General features: G+C 47.3%; 1 protein-coding gene across 1 annotated transcript in view; it reads right to left on the bottom strand.

Annotated features, from left to right (window-relative positions):
• The window catches only part of LOC102927217 (receptor-type tyrosine-protein phosphatase H), a 37,405-nt gene extending 21,635 nt beyond the window's left edge, over positions 1-15,770 (bottom strand). The window contains exons 1-6 of the mRNA XM_076569599.1: positions 15,544-15,770; positions 14,775-14,808; positions 13,311-13,580; positions 10,039-10,308; positions 5,427-5,696; positions 1,868-2,143 (exon numbers count right to left, since the gene is read on the bottom strand). Coding sequence (XP_076425714.1) covers positions 1,868-2,143; positions 5,427-5,696; positions 10,039-10,308; positions 13,311-13,580; positions 14,775-14,808; positions 15,544-15,594 — 1,171 coding nt within the window. The 5' untranslated portion in view covers positions 15,595-15,770. The remainder of the gene's footprint in view (positions 1-1,867; positions 2,144-5,426; positions 5,697-10,038; positions 10,309-13,310; positions 13,581-14,774; positions 14,809-15,543) is intronic.
• Between the last annotated feature and the right edge of the window lie 689 nt (positions 15,771-16,459).

The raw sequence follows: 16,459 nt of genomic DNA on the forward strand, positions 1-16,459 counted from the left end.
ACACTCATGAACTCACAGCGGCGGAGATTGCTTGCACAAATCCTGAACGAGACCAGGACAGCCAACATTCCAGATAGCAGGGAGGGAACACTGATGTTCCACCCGCTACCTGAAGAGCTGACCATAGGCAGTTTGCCTCTAGAGGAAGGAGAGTCAGTTTTCCTCAGGATTGTAGTCCTGGTAGGTTGGTCAAGCCTCAGTGGATGGCTCCACTCCCATGAGTACATGAGCATCATAAGTTATACCCTGTGAAGTATTGTCTTAGATAGGGTTTCTTTAATTTTTATTATTATTAATTTTTTTAATGTACCACTGTATATCCCAGGCTGTCCTAGAGTTGACTCTGTAGACCAGGCTGGCCTAGAACTCACAGCCCAGCCTGCCTCTGCCTCTTGAGTACTAGAATTAAAGGCGTGTAACACCACCACCCAACTCTAGATAGAGTTTATGTTGCCCTGATTAAACAGTATGACCAAAAGCAACTTGGGGAGCAAAGGATTTAGTTCCACTCATCCTTTACAGCCCATCACTGAGGGATGCCAAGGCAAGAACCTGGAAGCAGAAACTGAGGCAGAAACCATGTAGAAATGATGCTTCCTGGCTTGCTGCACAGACACACACACACACACACACACACACACACACGGTGCACAGACATATGTGCAGGAAAATAACCATACACTTAAAATAATTTTTTTTAAAAAAAAATTTAAGTAAATTATCCAGGCATGGTGTCATACGCCTTTAATCCCAGCACTTGGGAGGCAGAGGCCAGAGGATTTCAATGAGTTTGAGGCCAGCCTGGTCTACAGAGTGAGTTCCAGGACAGACAAAGATACACAGAGAAACTCTGTTTTGAAAGAAAAAAAATTAAGTATTTTAAACCAGTCTCTGAAAGACAAATACTGTATATTTTCTCTCGTTTCTTGTTCCTAGACATTTATATACTTACATAAAATCATATAGATGTGACAGAAAAGTAAAGGAAAACTCTCTGTGACAGGAGGGCAAATAGGAGTGCATGAGGAAAATGAGGCCATGAAGGACTGCACTTAGTGTAAAAACAGACATCTTGATATTCAAAATATGGGGCCGCCAATATGGCTCAGAAGATAAAGGTGATTGCCACCAAGTCTGATTACTTGAGTTCAGTCTCTGGGATCCACATATTGGAGGAGAGTATTTACACCCACTAAATGGTCTAATGACATCCACATACCCATCCACACATAAAATAAACAAACACATATCAAATCAAATCAAATAATGAATAAATAAAATGGGCTGGGAGTGGTAGCATCTTCTGTTAATCCCAGCACTCAGTGGCAGAGTAAAGTTGATCTGTGTGAATTCAAGGCCAGTATAGTCTACCATAGTGAATTCTAACACAGTCAGAGTTCCATCAGGAGTCCCTGTCTGAGAGAAAAGAAGAGTCTAGACAGGAAGTCTGTCCAGGTTAGAATGAATGGAACTGATGAGTTGATGGTTCTTGATCACAACCATGGACCTTCACACACAACTACTCAACTTCACATACGAAGCACACACATACACATGCAAGCTACATACATAACACACACACACACACACACACACACACACACACACACACACACACATGAAAATGGAAAAGTGGAGAATAAGGAGACAATTTAGGTCCTGTTGGACATCTGGAAATGTCCCCCGAAGACCATTTGACCCATGTCTTGCTCATTTCTGACGTGGCTGATAAAAAAGGGAATCGTCCATACTAGGCTTCCACTTTATTCCTTCTGGAGCATGACAACTGCAGATTTCTCTTGTCACGTCTCAACCACTTTTTACCACTCTGGTTGAGGAGAAAGAAGACAAGAGTGTCTGCTCTCACCTGTGGATTGATTGAGAGTCACCTTGGAGCTGCTGACGCCATCTCTTTCCACCCACACAGAACACTCATATGAAGAGGCAGGATGCAGTCCATCCACAGTGACTCGGGTGTCTGCTGTGTTCCGGGGCTCATTCTGGCCACCATCTTCAGTGCACTGGACCCAGTAGGTGAGGTCCTGGGAGGAGGAGGAGCAGTTCGTCTCAGGGACGTCCCAAGTCAGGCTGATGGAGCTGTTGTCCTGAGCCTCCACCCTCAGGTTTCTCACTGGGTTTGGAGCTGAGAAATAAACAAAAAAGATACAGGTCAGCATCAGGACAGAGCAAAGGAGGCAGCCAGTGGGCACTCTGCTTTCTGCGTTTTCTAGTTGCTCTCAATATTTTGTTGGGGAGATGAACTAGGTCTGGTCTTCAGACAGGGTTTCTGTCTCAGCCAGGGTCTCTACTTCTGTGGTAAAACACCATGATTCAGAGCAACTTGGGGTGGAAAGGTTTAGTTCATCTTGCAGGTTACAGTCCGTCATGAAGGGTAGTCAGGGCAGGAACTCCAGGAGGCAGTAACTGAAGCAGAGGCCATGGAGATATGCTGCTGACTAGCTTGCTCCCCATAAATACTCAGCTTGCTTTCATATACACCCCAAGACCACCTGTGTGGGGAAAGGTACCACCCACTGTGGGCAGAACACTCCCACATCAATCAGTCATCAAGAAAAAGCCTCACAGGACAATGCAATGAAGGCATTTTCTCCGTTAAACTTCCCTCTTTCCAGGTGACGTTCTCTTATGTCAAGTTGACAAAACTAGCCAGTACAGTCTCACAAGGTCCCAGTTGCCTTCATACTCTCTATGTAGCCAAGGATAACCTTCACCTTCAGATCCTCCTATCTATCTCTATCTCCTAAGTGCTAGCATCACACCTGGGTGTCACTGTGCTGGCCTAGACCAGTAGTTCTTGAAGTTTGCATATAGGTAACCAGAACTGCTTGAGCACACAGATTCTCTTTCTGTAGGTGAGAAATAAAGCATCCCCAATCAGCCGTAGGGAAATGCTGGTGCTACCCACATGTCAATCATACTAATATCAAGATCTGGACCAGCACTTTCCAAATGCTGTCTGTGATGAGGGCCATGCCTTCCCAATCTCCTATGTGACAAGCACCATCAAATCAAACCAGTGTGGACAACATATTGAGTTCCAAGCCACTCTGGGAAACATAAGACATGCTGTCTCAGAAATGAACAAGGGCCTGGGGAAGTTGCTCATCTGATCAAGTACTTGCCATACAATCATGAGGACCTGAGTTCTATCCCAGAACCCTGTGAAAACATGACAGAATAGCTCACACCTGTCACCCCAACACTGTGGAAGCCACTGTGGGAAGAGAGGATCTGGTCCAAGTGGTGAGTGCATGTCTGAGTAGGAGACTCTGTCTCAAAATCAAGGTCGGTGTCTCTGAGGAACCACATCTAAGGCTGACTCCTGGCTCTGAACAAACACTCACACACAGGAGTGTGCACACACATGATCCACTGTTACACATGAATGATGTAAAAACCCTACACACACACACACACACACACACACACACACACAAATAAATAATTAAAGGTACAAAATATAACCCCAAAACTCAGGGAACATGACAGAGGAGGAGGGCAGGAGGATGATGAGAGGCAGAGGTGCCTTCTGGACAGGACAGGACATTTGCACACTAATGAACTAACAGCGGCAGAGATTGCTTGCACAAATCCTGAACGAGACCAGGAAAGCCAACATTCCAGACAGCAGGGAGGGAACACAGATGTTCCACCCGCTACCTGAAGAGCTAACCATAGGCAGTTTGCCTCTAGAGGAAGGAGAGTCAGTTTTCCTCAGGGTGGTGGTCCTGGTAGGTTGGTCAAGCCTCAGTGGATGGCTCCACTCCCGTGAGTACATGAGCATCATAAGTTATACCCTGTGGAGTATTGTCTTAGATAGGGTTTCTTTAATTTTTATCATTATTAATTTTTTAATGCACCACTGTATAGACCAGGCTGTCCTAGCGTTGGCTCTGTAGACCAGGCTGACCTAGAATTCAGAGCTCAGCCAGCCTCTGCATCTTGAGTACTAGGATTCAAGGCGTGTGCCACCACCATCCAACTCTAGATAGAGTTTATGTTGCTGTGATTAAACAGTATGACCAAAAGCAATTTGGGGAGCAAAGGGTTTAGTTCCACTCATCCTTTACAGCCCATCACGAAGGGATGCCAAGGCAAGAACCTGGAAGCAGAAACTGAGGAAGAAACCATGGAGAAATGATGCTTGCTGGCGTGCTGCACAGACAGAAAGACACACACACACACACACACACACACACACACACACACACAAACAAACACACGGTGCACAAACATATGTACAGGAAAATAACCATACACTTAAAATAATTTTTTAAAAAATTTTAAGTAAATTATCCAGGCATGGTGCCACACGCCTTTAATCCCAGCACTTGGGAGGCAGAGCCTGGAGGATCTCAATGAGTTTGAGGCTAGCCTGGTCTACAGAGTGAGTTCCAGGACAGACAAAGATACACAGAGAAACTCTGTCTTGAAAGAAAACAATTTAAGTATATTAACCAGTCTCTGAAAGACAAATACTGTATGTTTTCTCTTGTTTCTTGTTCCTAGACATTTATATACTTACATAAAATCATATAGATGTGACAGAAAAGTAAAGGAAAACTCTCTGTGACAGGAGGGCATGGTGGAGGAAAATGAGGCCACGAGAAGGACTGTACTTAGTGTAAAAACAGACATCTTGATATTCAAAATAAGGGGCCGCCAATATGGATCAGCAGATAAAGGTGATTGCCACCAAGTCTGATTACTTGAGTTCAATCTCTGGGACCCACATATTGGAAGGAGAGTATTACTCCCACCAAATGGTCCTATGACCTCCACATACTCATGCACACTTACAATAAACAAACACATATCAAATCAAATCAAATAATGAATAAATAAAATGGGTTGGGAGTGGTGGCTTCTTCTGTTAATCCCAGCACTCAGAGGCAGAGTAAGGTTGATCTCTGTGAATGCAAGGCCAGCATGGTCTACCATAGTGAAGTCTAACACAGTCAGTGTTCTATCATGAGTCCCTGTCTGAGAGAAAAGAGTCTAGACAAGAAGTCTGTCCAGGTTAGAATGAATGGAGCTGACGAGTTGATGGTTCTTGACCACAACCATGGACCTTCACACACAACTACTCACCTTCACATATGAAGCACACACACACACACACACACACACACACACACACACACACACACATGAAAATGGAAAAGTGCAGAAAAAGGAGACTATTTAGGTCCTGTTGGACAACTAGAAATGTCCGATGAACACCCATGTGACCCATGTCTTGCTCATTTCTGACGTGGCTGATAAAAAAGGTAATCTTCCACACTTGGCTTCCACTTTATTCCCTCTGGTGCACGAGGCCTGCAGATATCTCTTGTCACGTCTCAACCACTTTCTACCACTTCTGGTTAAAAAGAAAGAGGAAAAGAGTGTCCGACCGCTCTCACCTGTGGAGTGACTCACATTCACCTTGGAGCTGCTGACTCCATCTCTTTCCACCCACACAGAACACACATATGAAGAGGCAGGATGCAGTCCATCCACAGTGACTCGGGTGTTTGTTGTGTTCAAGGTCTCACTCTGGCCACCATCGTCAGTGCACTGGACCCAGTAGATGATGTTCTGGGATGGGGAGGAGCCCTCAGGGACATCCGATGTCAGGCTGATGGAGCTGCTGTCCTGAGCTTCCACCCTCAGGTTTCTCACTGGGTTTGGAGCTGAGAAATTAACAAAAAAGATACAGGTCAGCATCAGGACAGGGCAAAGGAAGCAGCCAGTGTGCACTCTGCTTTCCAAGTTTTCTAGATGCTCTCAATATTTTGTTGAGTAGATGAACTAGGTCTGGTCCTCAAACAGGGTTTCTGTCCTGCTGGGGTTTCTACTTTTGTAGAAAAGCACCATGACTCAGAGCAACTAGGAATGGAAAGGTTTAGTTCATCTTGCAGGTTACAGTCCGTCATGAAGGGTAGTCAGGGTAGGAACTCCAGGCAGGGACTTGGAGGCAGGAACTGAAGCAGAGGCCATGGAGAAATGCTGCTGACTAGCTTGCTCCCCAAAAATGCTCAGCTTGTTTTCATTTGTACCCAAGACCAATTGTGTGGGGAATGGTACCACCCACTGTGGGCAGAACACTCCCACATCAATCAGTCATCAAGAAAAAGCCTCAAGGGCAATGCAATGAAGGCATTTTCTCCGTTAAACTTCCCCCTTCCCAGGTGACGTTCTCTTATGTCAAGTTGACCAAACTAGCCAGTACAGTCTCACGTGGTCCCAGTTGCCTTCATACTCTCTATGTAGCCAAGGATAACCTTCATCTTCAGATCCTCCTATCTCTCTCTATCTCCTAAGTGCTAGCATCACACCTGGGTATCACTGTGCTGGCCTAGACCAGTAGTTCTTGAAGTTTGCATGTAGGTAACCAGAACTTCTTGAGCACACGTATGCTCTTTTCTGAGGTTAGAAATAAAGCATCCCCAATCACCTGTAGGGAAATGCTTTTGCTACCCACATGTCAATCATACTAATATCAAGATCTAGACCAGCACCTTCCAAATGCTGTCTGTGATGGGGGCCATGCCTTCCCAATCTCCTATGTGACAAGTACCATCAAATCAAACGAGTCTGGACAACATATTGAGTTCCAAGCCAATCTGGGAAATTAGAGACATGCTATCTCAAACATGAACAAGGGCCTGGGGAAGTTGCTCATCTGATCAAGTACTTGCCATACAATCACCAGAAGCTGAGTTCTATCCCAGAACCCTGTGAAAACATGACATGATGGCTCACACCTGTCACCCCAACACTGTGGAAGCCAATGTGGGAAGAGAGGATCTGGTCTAAGTGGTGAGTGCATGTCTGAGTAAGAGACTCTGTCTCCAAATCAAGGTCGGTGACTCTGAGAAACCACATCTAAGGCTGACTCCTGACTTCTCAACAAACATTCACACACAGGAGTGTGGACACACATGATCCATTGTTACACATGAATGTAATAACCCTACACACACACACACACACACACACACACACAAACACACAAACACACACACACACACACACACACACACACACACACACACACACACACACACACACTAAAAGAACTGAGCCAGGCATACAAGCAGAGGCCTTTAACCCCAGTATTGGTAGGCAGAAGCAGGAAGACCTCTGTGACTTAAAGAACAACCTGGTCTACATATAGAGTCCTAGGACAGCCAGAGCAACAAAATAGAGAGACTCTCTCTTTCAAAGGGAGGATGAGGAGGAGGAGGAGGAGGAGGAGGAGGAGGAGGAGGAGGAGGAGGAGGAGGAGGAAAAAGAGGAAGAAGAATTAGAACAGCAACAACCCCAGCAGCACTAACAACATGAAACACACACATTAGACAGTAATTCTAGCAAATCAGCACCGTGATGAGGGCTGGTGAGTTGACTTCAATAGTGAGGGGCTTGCTTTCAAATCTAACACTGAGTCCATCCTACAACCACATGGTGGAAGGAGCGCAGTGACTTCCGGGAGTTGTCTGTGACCTCTGCATGCATAGTGTCATGAACACCCCCAAATACACACACACACACACACACACACACACACACACACACACACACACACACAGAGAGACAGAGAGAGAGACAGAGACAGAAACAGAGACAGAGAGAGACAGAGACAGAGAGACAGAGAGACAGAGAGACAGAGAGACAGAGAAATAAATAGAGGTAAAAAAAATAAGCGCCAAGGCTCAGGGAACATGACAGAGGAGGAGGGCACGAGGATGATGAGAGACAGAAGTGCCTTCTGGACAGGACAGGACCGTTGCACACTCATGAACTCACAGCGTCAGAGATTGCTTGCACAAATCCCGAACGAGACCAGGACAGCCAACATTCCAGACAGCAGGGAGGGAACACTGATGTTCCACCCGCTACCTGAAGAGCTGACCATAGGCAGTTTGCCTCTAGAGGAAGGAGAGTCAGTTTCCTCAGGGTGGTGGTCCTGGCAGGTTGGTCAAGCCTCAGTGGATGGCGCCACTCCCGTGAGTACATGAGCATCATAAGCTATACCCTGTGGAGTATTGTCTTAGATACGGTTCTTTTAAATTTTTATTATTATTAATTTTTTAGGGTACCACTGTGTAGCCCAGGCTGTCCTAGAGTTGGCTCTGTAGACCAGGCTGGCCTAGAACTCAGAGCCCAGCCTGCCTCTGCCTCTTGAGTACTAGATTTCAAGGCGTGTGCCACCACCATCCAACTCTAGATAGAGTTTATGTTGCTGTGATTAAACAGTATGACCAAAAGCAACTTGGGGAGCAAAGGGTTTAGTTCCACTCATCCTTTACAGCCCATCACTGAGAGATGCCAAGGCAAGAACCTGGAAGCAGAAACTGAGGCAGAAATCATGGAGAAATGATGCTTCCTGGCTTGCTGAACAGACAGACAGACAGACAGACAGACAGACACACACACACACACACACACACACACACACACACACACACACACACAAGAAAATGGAAAAGTGCAGAAAAAGGAGACTATTTAGGTCCTGTTGGACAACTGGAAACGTCCCCTGAACACCCATTTGGCCCATGTTTTGCTCATTTCTGATGTGGCTGATAAAAAAGTGAATTGTCCATACTTGGCTTCCACTTTATTTCCTCTGGGGCCTGTCGCCTGCAGATTTCAGTTCCCAGCACCCGCACTGTCTTTTCTAGGAGTTCTAAGGGCATGGATGCCAGGCACACATCATTACGTGTATATATACATGCAAGCAAAACACACATACACATAATATAGTAGTGAGTGAACCTAAACAAATCAGTAAATAAGGGGAGGCTACTAAAGGGCCCCCAGGGTAAAAGTGTTTGCCACACAAGCCCTAAGACCTGAGATTGATCCCAGATCCTGCAGTGGAAGCAGAGAAGAGATTTCTGGAAGTTTCTCTGACCTCCACATATGCTTTGTTGCACAGGCATACCAAACTCACACACACACACACACAGAGAAAAATGCTGTGTTTTTAATTTGGGTTGGTGAGCTGGCTCGGCCAGTAAAGTTGCCTGCCGCCCTGCCTGGCAACCTGAGTTTGAGCCCTGCGATCCACATGGTGAAAGAAGAGAACCAACTTCTGAAAGCTGTCCTCTGAGCTCTATGCCCATGAGCCAGGGCATGCATGCCTTTGCACACACGTGCACACAAAAACAAACAAACAAACAAATAAATAAATAATGTGATCTTAAAAAATAACTTAGTTTAAAAAAGGAAGTTGAAAAACAATTGAGGAAGACACCCAGCGTCAACATCTGCCTCCACATGCACACACACACACACAGGCACATGCATGTGCAAGTGAACACACACAAGGTTCAGAGGGATGAAACTTTGACAGAAGCAAATTCCCACCAAGGTCATGTATCACGCACACCCTGGTTTTCTGGACTGCCCTCCAGTCTTTCATCCTGACCAGCCCAGGTCAGAAGATCCAAATTCGGTGAACACTACTTCATTCCCTGAGACAAGACTGCTCCAAGACAGACCCTGTCTTCTCCTGTGAATGTCGCAAAGGGACTATATGCTGGATGGTTGGCCATGTTCTCCTAGCAATACTCAGGCAACGCCACCAATAGTCCTTAGGGGAAAAAATGCATGGGAGTGGCCATAATCCAGCCATTTGGAGATTGAGGCCAATTTTGGCTGCATAGTAAGATGGTAGCATTCTTGCCTTGAAAACATAAGGCCTTGGGTTCAAACGCCAGTATTGCTCCCCAGATATCATCTATCCATCTATCATCTATCTATCTATCTATCTATCTATCTATCTATTTATCTATCTATCTATCTATCTATCTACCTACCTACCTATATATCTAACTACCTGTCATCTATCCATAGTCTGTCTTATATCTACACATACATCATCTATCATCTCTGTACATATGTCTACCTATCCATCGGAATAGATGATTTCCATTAGTTCTATTGAATCATAGACAGTGCCCGTTTCTCCTGTCACTTTCACAACTTGCCACTAGGGAGAAAGAAGACAAGAGTGTCCGCTCTCACCTGTGGAGTGACTGACAGTCACCTTGGAGCTGCTGACGCCATCTCTTTCCACCCACACAGAACACTCATATGAAGAGGCAGGACGCAGTCCATCCACGGTGACTCGGGTGTCTGTTTTGTTCCGGGTCTCACTCTGGCCACCATTATTAATGCACACCGCCAAGTAGGTGAGGTCCTGGGAGGAGGAGGAGCCCTCAGGGATGTCCCATGTCAGGCTGATGGAGCTGTTGTCCTGAGCCTCCACCCTCAGGTTTGTCACTGGGTTTGGAGCTGAGAAATTAACAAAAAAGATACAGGCCAGCGTCAGGACAGGGCAAAGGAGGCAGTCAGTGGACACTGTGATTACCAAGTTTTCTAGATGCTCTCAATATTTTGTTGAGTAGATGAACTAGGTCTGGTCCTCAAACAGGGTTTCTGTCCTGCTGGGGTTTCTACTTTTGTAGAAAAGCACCATGACTCAGAGCAACTAGGAGTGGAAAGGTTTAGTTCATCTTGCAGGTTACAGTCCATCCAGAAGGAAAGTCAGGTCCAGAACTCCAGGCAGGAACCTGGAGGGAAAAACTGAAGCAGAGGCCATGGAGAAATGCTGCTGACTAGCTTGCTCCCCATAAATGCCAGCTGGCTTTCATATACAACCCGACACCCCCTGTGTGGGGAATGGTACCACCCCCTGTGGGCAGAACACTCACACATCAATCAGTCATCAAGAAAAAGCCTCACAGGGCAATGTAATGAAGGCATTTTCTCAATTAAACTTCCCTCTTCCCGGTGACTTTCTCTTATGTCAAGTTGACAAAACTAGCCAGTACAGTCTCACAAGGTCCCAGTTGGCTTCATACTCTCTATGTAGCCAAGGTTACCCTTCACCTTCAGATCCTCCTATCTATCTCTATCTCCTAAGTGCTAGCATCACACCTGGGTATCAGTGTGCTGGCCTAGACCAGTAGTTCTTGAACTTCAAAAATATATAACCAGAACTGCTTGATCACTCAGATTCACTTTCTGTAGGTGAGAAATAAAGCATCCCCAATCAGCTATAGGGAAATGCTGGTGCTACCCACATGTCTATCATAGTGAATATCAAGATCTAGACCAGACCTTTCCAAATGCTGTCTGTGATGAGGACCATGCCTTCCCAATCTCCTATGTGACAAGCACCATCAAATCAAACCAGTGGGGACAACATATTGAGTTCCAAGCCAGTCTGGGAAACATAGGGACATGTTATCTCAAACGTGAACAAGGGCCTGGGGAAGTTGCTCATCTGATGAAGTACTTGCCATACAATCACAAGGAGCTGAGTTCCATCCCCAGAACCCACATGAAAAAATGACAGGACAGCTCACACCTGTCACCCCAACTGTGGAAACCAATGTGGGAAGAGAGGATCTGGTCTAAGTGGTGAGTGCATGTCTGAGTAAGAGACTCTGTCTCCAAATCAAGGTCGGTGACTCTGAGGAACCACATCTAACTCTGACTCCTGGCTCTGAACAAACACTCACACACAGGAGTGTGCACACACATGATCCACTGTTACACATGAATGATGTAATAACCCTACACACACACACACACACACACAAACACACACACACACACACACACACACACACACACTAACATTAAAAGTGAACTGAATAAAGATCCGGGCATACAAGCAGAGGCCTTTAACCCCAGTATTGGTAGGCAGAAGCAGGAAGACCTCTGTGACTTCAAGAACGACCTGGTCTACATATAGAGTCCTAGGACAGCCAGAGCAACAAAATAGAGAGACTCTCTCTTTCAAAGGGAGGAGGAGAAGGAGGAGGAGGAGGAGGGGGAGGAGGAGGAGGAGGAGGAGGCAAAAGAGGAAGAAGAATTAGAACAGCAACAACCCCAGCAGCACTAACAACATGAAACACACACATTAGACAGTAATTCTAGCAAATCAGCACCGTGATGAGGGCTGGTGAGTTGACTTCAATAGTGAGGGGCTGGCTTTCAAATCTAACACTGAGTCCATCCTACACCCACATGGTGGAAGGAGGGCAGTGACTTCCGGGAGTTGTCTGTGACCTCTGCATGCATAGTGTCATGAACACCCCCAAACACACACACACACACACACACACACACACACACACACACAGAGAGAGAGAGAGAGAGAGAGAGAGACAGAGAGACAGAGAGAGAGAGACAGAGACAGAGACAGAGACAGAGAGAGACGGAGAGAGACAGAGAGAGACAGAGAGAGAGACAGAGAGAGAAAGAGAGAAATACAGGTAAGAAAAATACCCCCAAACTCAGGGAACATGACAGAGGAGGAGGGCAGGAAGATGATAAGAGGCAGAGGGGCCTTCTGGACAGGACAGGACCGTTGCAAACTCATGAACTCACAGCGGCGGAGATTGCTTGCACAAATCCTGAATGAGACCAGGACAGCCAACATTCCAGACAGCAGGGAGGGAACACTGATGTTCCACCCGCTACCTGAAGAGCTGACCATAGGCAGTTTGCCTCTAGAGGAAGGAGAGTCAGTTTTCCTCAGGGTGGTGGTCCTGGTAGGTTGGTCAAGCCTCAGTGGATGGCTCCACTCCCGTGAGTACATGAGCATCATAAGTTATACCCTGTGGAGTATTGTCTTAGATAGGGTTTCTTTAATTTTTATTATTATTAATTTTTTTAATGTACCACTGTATATCCCAGGCTGTCCTAGAGTTGACTCTGTAGACCAGGCTGGCCTAGAACTCAGAGCCCGGCCAGCCTCTGCCTCTTGAGTACTAGATTTCAAGGCGTGTGCCACCACCATCCAACTCTAGATAGAGTTTATGTTGCTGTGATTAAACATTATGACCAAAAGCAACTTGGGGAGCAAAGGATTTAGTTCCACTCATCCTTTACAGCCCATCACTGAGGGATGCCAAGGCAAGAACCTGGAAGCAGAAACTGAGGAAGAAACCATGGAGAATTGATGCTTCCTGGCTTGCTGCACAGACACACACACACACACACACACACACACACACACACACACACACACACACACACACTGGAAAAGGGCAGAAAAAGGAGACTATTTAGGTCCTGTTGGACAACTGGAAACGTCTTATGAACACCCATTTGACCCATGTCTTGCTCATTTCTGACGTGGCTGATTAAATAGGGAATCGTCCATACTTGGCTTCCACTTTATTCCCATGGGGCATGACGCCTGCAGATTTCTCTTGTCACGTCTCAACCACCTTTCACCACTTCTAGTTAAGGAGAAAGAAGACAAGAGTGTCCGCTCTCACCTGTGGAGTGACTGAGATTCACCTTGGAGCTGTTGACTCCATCTCTTTCCACCCACACAGAACACTCATATGAAGAGGCAGGACGCAGTCCATCCACAGTGACTCGGGTGTCTGTTGTGTTCCAGGTCTCACTCTGGCCACCATTATTAATGCACACGGCCCAGTAGGTGAGGTCCTGGGAGGGGGAGGAGCCCTCGGGGACGTCCCATGTCAGGCTGATGGAGCTGCTGTCCTGAGCCTCCACCCTCAGGTTTCTCACTGGGTCTGGATCTGAAAATAAGGGCAGAAGGAACAATCATTTGCCCCAAATTTCCCTAATCTGTGAAACCTATGTGGTTTGTGCCTATAATGCCATCCCTTGGGAGACTGAGACAGGAGGACTTCCTAGGTTCAAAGACAGTCTGGGCTTCCTAGTTAACTCTAAGCTGAGGATATGGAGTCATATTCGCAGTTAAGCACGCACACACAAACAAATACATGTAATAACAATAAATAAATTTAGATATATTATAAAGTAAATAAGGTACTGAGCCACACAGGAAGACAGCTGACAACATGCTCTGAGCACCACCACCACCACCACCATCACACACACACACACACACACACACACACACACACACACACACACACACACACACATGAATAAATAAATATATCGACTGGGTATGGTGGCATATGCCTTTAATCTCAGCACGTGGGAGGCAATTGGTTCCAGGCTAGCCTGGTCTACAGAGTGAGTTCCAGGACAGTCCAGGCTACACAGAGATACCGTGTCTTGAAAATTAAATTAATTAATTAAGAATGAGCCAGGGTTTGGACATGCTCCAGGCACCAAGAAAGGACTAGTGCATGGACTTGTACCAGGGACCTTCATGGCTCCTCGGCCTTGTTCAAAGACGCTGCTCTCTGTAGTGACATGGTTAACCCAGGGACTCATGTATGGTTGAGATGTTTAAGACACACCCATCATCCTCCCCAAGGCTCAGAGAACATCATGGGAAGGGGGTGAAAGGAATGTAAGAACGGGAAGATGGGAGGAGGGTTGTGAAACGCTTGTCTTGGGGTCCAGCATAGCTGTAGTCCTCATGAACTCCCAACAGCTGTGGTCGTAGGTATAAAGCCTACCCAAGATGAATGCCCTACACATCCATATATGGAGGGTGTACTCATGAGACCCCACCGAGGGGAGCAAATGGCAGTCCAGGGCAGCTGGGAGAGAGGAAGTCACTGTCTTCAGTGACCTAGCCACCTGCTTCAATGGTTAACACCATTTGAGTGAGGCTTTCAAGTTAGAAAAGCATGGATCATTCATCAGGCTCCCTCCCACCGCTGTGTACCACCTCCCCACATCCAAGTTGAGAATCTTCCCTTGCCCTCAGCCCACCATGGGCCCTCAGACTCAGAGGACCTGGGGTCTCCTCTCCCGGCAAGGACAATGATTAAACGTGGGGTTTTACTCACCAGCCGCCCTGACCACGGTGCAACCGGACAGACCCTAGAGGAATCCAGGTAAGAAGAAATTAGCTGAGCTAGGGGAGATCGGGGAGGTGGGGCTGGCCTGGCTGGTTGAGACTCTCCTGATCTCTGTCCCCAACCTTTCCTCCAACCCTGACCAAGGAGAGGAATGTGGGTGTGATAAAGGTCATCCCGACACTGGCGCTCTGTTGGCTAGGAAGACCGGTCACCCATGGCAAAGGTGCAACTCCAGGGAATCGGGAACCAACCTTGGTTCCCAGATACGGGCAAGAGATAACATGAGGACTTTCACTTTCTGAAAAATATAACCAGAGGCCTTGGGGGAGGGAGGGTGGCCCTGGGGGACAACAGGAGGAAAATAAAAGTGGACTCTGAAGACAGACTGTGGGCAGAGTTGAGGGGGGGCAGAGCCTGGACGCCGTGGGTTTGTGGGAAGAGAGTTAGGGTGTGGGAGGCAGGGCAGGCTCTGGGCTTCTGGGTCTGGGGGAGGAGGGCTGGGCTGTGTGTGTGAGCGGCTCGATGTATGTTCACTCTCACGCCCGACACTACAGCATCCAGACTCCGCTGTAGTAAGATTGTCTATAGTCCTCCAAACTCAGAGCATCCTTCCTTCTCCAGGTAGTGACCACCCCCTGCTCCCTCAAGGCCCTGGCTGAGGAACCTTCCTCCACACCTCTGGGGGTGTACATTCCAGCCACTTTCTACCCCTCCCTCCCTTGGACCCCAGCTCAGGCCTGAGCAGGAGAGAACTTACCAGTAGCACCAAAATCCCCCAGACCCCGAGGTTCCCACCAGCTCTGGCCATGTGTCTTGATGCTTCATAAGGAACACAGGAGTCCTAGGTCTGGAACTTTACCTGCTGGACTTTAAACTCAAGAATTTTTTCTTTTGCCAGCCCATTGGTGAGGCCAGAGGCTAGCACTGGAATGGGCGGAGGAGGAAGTAGAAGCTCTGAGCTTGAGAGCCCGGCACGGCCCTGCCCTGTCCCCCAATCCCCCCTCTTTCTTTCCTCTCAAATCCCCACACAGACATCCTCCTCATCTTCTCTATGGTCCTGTCTGGAACCCTCGGGGCTCCACTCACCCCATTTTGTACCACAAAAGCTTCTTCCCTACTCAGTGGCCTTCAGACCCCGTAGGCAAGCAGAGGTCACTTTCCACTGTGTGTGAATGCACCATGCAGATTTCAAAGGCCCAAATTAAGTAGAGCCGAATGTTCGAATGTCCGTCTGACTGTCCTCTCTAAGTGGATGGGACACATCACAGCCAGCCCAAAGCCAGGTGTGGTGACTCACACCTGTAATCCCAGCACTTGAGAGGGGAAACTGAGGCAGGATTACTGTAAATTACAAACCAGTCAGGGTTACAGAATCAGATACTGTCTTAAACACACACACACACACACACACACACACACACACGCACACGCACACGCACACGCACACACACACACACACGACTAGACTGGAAGCTGTATCTCGAGTCCCACTAGCAAGCTTAAGCCTGACACAGGCTCTGGATTCTGTCTCCTTTTCCTGCCTCCCACAACCTTTGCAGATCTCAGGGGAGTCCTGCATGTTCCTCACTCCCTGGCCTTTGTATAGCCTGTCTCCACCACAGGTGTACCCTCCCACTGGCCCCCAGCAGGGCCCATCCCCCTTTCACCTCACC

Source organism: Peromyscus maniculatus, chromosome 1, assembly GCF_049852395.1.
Source record: "Peromyscus maniculatus bairdii isolate BWxNUB_F1_BW_parent chromosome 1, HU_Pman_BW_mat_3.1, whole genome shotgun sequence".
Lineage (NCBI taxonomy): Eukaryota > Metazoa > Chordata > Mammalia > Rodentia > Cricetidae > Peromyscus > Peromyscus maniculatus.